The 4,742-nt window shown below is 44.2% G+C and overlaps 1 protein-coding gene across 3 annotated transcripts; it reads left to right on the top strand.

Moving 5' to 3' along the window:
• Positions 1 to 1,553: 1,553 nt before the first annotated feature.
• Positions 1,554 to 3,970, top strand: LOC123191274 (WAS/WASL-interacting protein family member 1). 3 transcript variants are annotated; one of them, XR_006496783.1, is made up of 4 exons: positions 1,554 to 2,010; positions 2,252 to 2,296; positions 2,367 to 2,421; positions 3,506 to 3,970. XR_006496783.1 is itself a non-coding variant. In XM_044604097.1 (4 exons), exons 1-4 carry the CDS (start codon positions 1,584 to 1,586, stop codon positions 3,632 to 3,634), a joined length of 648 nt encoding a protein of 215 aa, XP_044460032.1. In that variant the 5' UTR covers positions 1,559 to 1,583; the 3' UTR covers positions 3,635 to 3,970. The 3 variants fall into 3 exon arrangements, 2 of the variants coding, with proteins under 2 accessions (XP_044460032.1, XP_044460026.1); XM_044604097.1 differs by having other exon boundaries at positions 1,559 to 2,010; positions 2,375 to 2,421; XM_044604091.1 differs by having other exon boundaries at positions 1,559 to 2,010; positions 2,252 to 2,421.
• Positions 3,971 to 4,742: the final 772 nt, after the last annotated feature.

Genomic DNA, 4,742 nt, shown 5'->3' with positions numbered 1-4,742 from the left:
GAAACTCTCTCGCATCAGACTGTCCTGGTTGGAAACATTATTAATGAAAATTTGGTCTTGACGAATTAGACTATGAACATCAGAACTCAACTGAAACAAAGTCGTGAGAAACCTAACGGCGCAGCCAGGACCGAATCGAGAATCCCTAGAGCGGCCATTTCCCATGCAGCGCGGCGAGAAAGAGAGATTATGTTGATGGGCGGACAGGCGACTCACCTTTGTTGGCTGGCCATGGAGCGACTGTCGCGTGCTGGTTATGCGCCTGGTCGCCATGGGGATTGTCCCAGCGAGGTGCTTCCGGCGACCCCTGTCCCCGATTCCTCTCTGCTCCTACTGCTACATGTTCTCTGGTGGGGAGGAGGTGCGATGTTGACTTGTGGAAGCCCTAGAACGGGAAGGGGCAAGACGTTGGACGGCGGAGGCATGGAACTGTGGTCCCGTGATGGCGGCGGCGGCGGCGCCATCCCATAGCCACAACCTAGCAAAAATATCAAGGAGGATAGGATCGAGAGAGGAGTTGGCGGCGTACTGTTTTTCTTTCTTTTTCGAGAGAGGAATCAAATGACCCATTCTCATATAATAGTAATGATTTATGATTGATCAAAGATTGATCATGATTTATTCATTTCCATATAAAAGTTACCAAATACTACCCAATTTTTTTATGCTTGATTAAAGATTGATCATGAATTATTCCTTTCCATATAAAAGTTACCGAAAATTTATTTTATTGGCATATAAAATTGGTTTAAATAGATCATGGGTAAAATTCCATTATTTGTTTCCTTAAAATTCGTTATTTTATTTCCTAAAGTAAATTGCATTGATGGGAGGAATCAGTTGATTTAGGTAAGTTAGGAAAGTTAGACCTGTGATCTTTTGTATCTTAGGAAAGTGTTGGTTTACAAGAAAGAATGGAGACGAAAATAAACCCGTAGAAAAGGGGTGGGGGAGGGGACGAAAAAACCAGACGAAAAAAAACCAGACGAAAGTGGTGGGACTATTCAACCAACTCGTCCATTAGGAGTAGAGATAATGGAGCAGTTGGTAGTCTCCGTCGGTTAATTTTCGTCCCACCTATCATGGTTTTTTTTTTGTCCCACATTCGCTGGATTTTTTCGTAGATTTTTTTTCGTCCCCTCCCCACTTCATCGGTTTATATATCAGGTAATAATTCTTGCGCTTTCTTTGATAGATGCTCATTTAATTCTTAGGTAATTAAGGATTCAACAATCACATCATGATTTGCTTACCTTCTTACGTGAGATCACCTTCCCACTTTTTAATTTCTTTCTCCTTCTCAACTAAAACCGAATCGCATCCGATCCTCTTCCCATTTATTCATGCTTACTTTGGTAAGTGTCGATTGAATTCAATCATGTAATATTTGATAATTAGGAGTAGGGATTACGCAGTCCGTACATGGTTTCGTTCGCTCGCAGCCCACCCACCGATCGAGGGAATCGATCACACCACCCCACCCCACCGATTTTTCCCCATACAAACTGTTTTTTCCTCCCATCGTGTACCCTCTCCCCTCCCCCGACCGGTTTTAACCCCCGCATCACGCTGCAAAAACAAGCATGTATCACCAATTCCCCATCGCTGCCCAGCCGCCGCACATCTCCTCGACCCAGCCGCCGCGCCCTTTCTCCCTCCCTCCCTCCCTCCCTCTGCCTCCTCATGTTCCCTCGCCTCGACTATCATCCGGATGGCGACCCCCGCCTCGGCAGGGACCCATCGCGCTGGCACCTTCGCTGCGATCCTCGCCGTCGTTGTGGTGTTCGCCCTCGCGCCGGGGGCTATCCTGCTGGGCAGGAATGGAGTGGTCTGCTACATCCAGCGATAGTGCCGCCAACCGACACGGAGTCACAATGGCGTGGTTGTGGGATTACTCCGTCGTGGCCACCATCACGGGACCAGGATTCCTTGGGTCGCTGCCTCCGCCGCCTCCGCTGACCTCTGAGACCGCCACCTCCGCCGCCGCCCACCGCCATCGCGAAACCCCAGGTGAGGGCAGGACTTGAGGGAGGGCGTGGTTGTTGGAGGACGCCGCCGCCGCCATCGCGGAACAGTAGGGTCAGGGGGTGGTCTGCGGTCAGTGAGGACCGGCAAGGCCGTGTCAATCGTTCCCTACATCACGGAACATCACAGATATTTACATTCTGTTCGTTTTGTGGAGTTTTCTGTCCATTTCTGTATTTCCTGATCGTTTGTATGCTTCACCTGTCCTGAACATCGTTTCTTGCAGCGAGGAGCGGCGCAAGGCCATGCCCTACATCACCGAACATCACAGGTATTTATGTTCTGATCATTTTTCTATATTTTTCTGATCGTTTGTATGCTTCACCTATCCTGAATCATAGGTACATAGGTATACAGATACAATGTGAGGGCGCTGGACGCAGGGACCTCTGCCAGGTACGCAATGTTGTGTGATGAAAGACCGTCTTGCTCGATTGATCCATTGAGTTTGTATGTTTATTAAAAAAAATTGTACATTGCGCGTGATCGGGTGTTAATTTTATCTACACCTGTAAAATGTGTGTTGTATTACTCATCATTACCACTATTTATGAACTCTCTATTTGAACTATGAGGAATCATTGAACTATTTGGTATGGATTAAGAATTTAAGATGATTGTGTTCGTATTGATGCTTCTGTGCTAAAGTGCCTGCAGGCAATAGGAAATGTTATGTTTTCTCGATTCTTACTATGATTAAACTTGCGGTGTATTTTCAGATATTGTTATGTAGTCTGCTTTGCACCGCATTTATGGAGCTGGATTATTTACCTGTTTTCGTTAGCTTATGCAAGTTCGTTTGGTGAAGAAGATAGTTTTGCAGTTCGTTTTGTCGATGTGATTCTGTAAACTATGTATTGCACCTCGTATTGGGAACTTTCGCTTAGATTGATCATTGGTTCTAAACAGGTGGTCATCGGGCATGAATTGTTTATCGTAGTTGAGGTTGCTCATAGAATGCGAAAATAGATCACGGGTACAGTATTCAGGTTTTCTGAATTTTACTGCAGTTGATGGTGCTTTTCCAGTATATTACAATGTTTATGGTTTAATCATAAAGTGTTGAGATACTAGACAGACGAGAGATACACAATCAGGTTGTGGACTAATCTTAGTCTAAACCCAGGTTTAAATATTGTTCAGAATATATTGGAATAGTATGCCAGATCGTCAGGTCTGAGGAATCATGATTCTGAATTTACCAAAAGAATTCGATGGCTTAGCTGAAATGGCTCGACCAAACAGAAAGTATACCTTAATGGAGGATCTTGTGTTTTTTAAGGAACACTTGTGACCTTTCCTAGCTATATCAGCTAGGGATTGGTTACGAGCATATCTGAAATCATAATAGAAAACTGACAAGATGTGTTGAGGATATTTTTCCTACTACGCATGAGTAGTCTTTGCTACTAGCACTTTTAGCAGTGGAATGGATTTGGTTGTGAACACAGTCTGATCCACCCAAATCTCACTTTGCCAGCCTGACCATGCACATGTGAAGCTTTTGTTCGAGATGGACGAGCGAAGGGCATACGAACGACCGCCAAATTGTGGCAGAGGACGTGAGTGGCCAGGATCGTTGCGAGCTGGGTGGATGCAGGCATGGTGAAGTGTGTTGGCAGAGCAGATAAGGGAAGCTGGGCAGGGAACCAGCGGAGTGGCAGGCGTTGCAACGGAGTTCGGAGGACGGATCATGGTGGGAGGTGGGGCAACACGGGTCTTGGCCTCTTGGGTCTGAAGAGTTATTTTCTCAACTGTTTTTGGATATAGTTTTCTCAACGGCTCTGTATGCAAGGGGCATGTTGGAGAAGCTAGGAGCAAGGATTTTGTAGTAGAGATATGGTCTGGGATGGGAAACATATTTGGGAGATATGTTGCTCGGAGCAAAAAAAATGTACTTGTCAATTTCCTTTTATCTCTTTCTCTCCCTGCCTCATTGCACTTACATGTGATTTTAGCTTATGTCCATGCACAAATTTTATCCAGAAACCAAAGATTAAAATCGCGGGCGAAATCTAAGCTATCACGGATCTGAAACCGCCCTGCGATTTGCATGGCTCAGTAAATAGCGGGAGATCAGGCGATTGCACCATTATTTCCTTAATCGTCGCTGCAAAAATCCCGGCCGCGATTCCCTCTCGCCCGCGATTTTAATCTTTGCCAGAAACCAAAAAGAAGAAAAGGTTTAAACCTGTTGTTGGCATCTTAGAAGCCGTTGCAGGCTTCGACCATATGGACTAGCTTTGTAAGATACTTTCATCTATTCTCTAATTTACTTGCAGTATGAATTTTTCACCAAATTGGCTTTTGGAGAAAATGCTTGCTTGAGAATTTAAGACTTGAATGCTGGAATGACAGATTATGAGATACCGAGAAAGGAAATATTGCCTTTAGTGTGTTCATTTAATGAAGTGATTGGCCTCATTCGCAAATAATAAATAAAAATGAAGTTATTGGCCTCTTTTCTATTTGTTGCCCCATTTTTATACTGACATTGGGCATTTAGATACAACTAAAGGTGTTTTTGCTTGTTTTTTAAGAAATTTTATAATTTGTACTCCCTCCTTCCATCTATATAGGGCCTAATGCGTTTTTCAAGACCGTCATTGACTATTGATAAGATTAATAATACATGACATGTATAATGTGAAAATTATATCATTAAAAGCTCCTTTCACATACGAATTTGACGGTATGCTTTGTGTAAGTTGCATGTC

Source organism: Triticum aestivum, chromosome 1A, assembly GCF_018294505.1.
Source record: "Triticum aestivum cultivar Chinese Spring chromosome 1A, IWGSC CS RefSeq v2.1, whole genome shotgun sequence".
Lineage (NCBI taxonomy): Eukaryota > Viridiplantae > Streptophyta > Magnoliopsida > Poales > Poaceae > Triticum > Triticum aestivum.
This window is presented reverse-complemented; position numbering and strand designations above follow the sequence as displayed.

What these genes read in the sequence shown, in the direction of transcription:
- LOC123191274 (XM_044604091.1), top strand. Translation starts at nt 1,584, where the DNA reads ATGTATCACCAATTCCCCATCGCTGCCCAGCCGCCGCACATCTCCTCG. An exon ending in CCGCCATCGCGAAACCCCAG is followed by an intron (nt 2,011 to 2,251) that starts GTGAGGGCAGGA and finishes CGTTTCTTGCAG; the next exon opens with CGAGGAGCGGCGCAAGGCCA. An exon ending in GACGCAGGGACCTCTGCCAG is followed by an intron (nt 2,422 to 3,505) that starts GTACGCAATGTT and finishes TCACTTTGCCAG; the next exon opens with CCTGACCATGCACATGTGAA.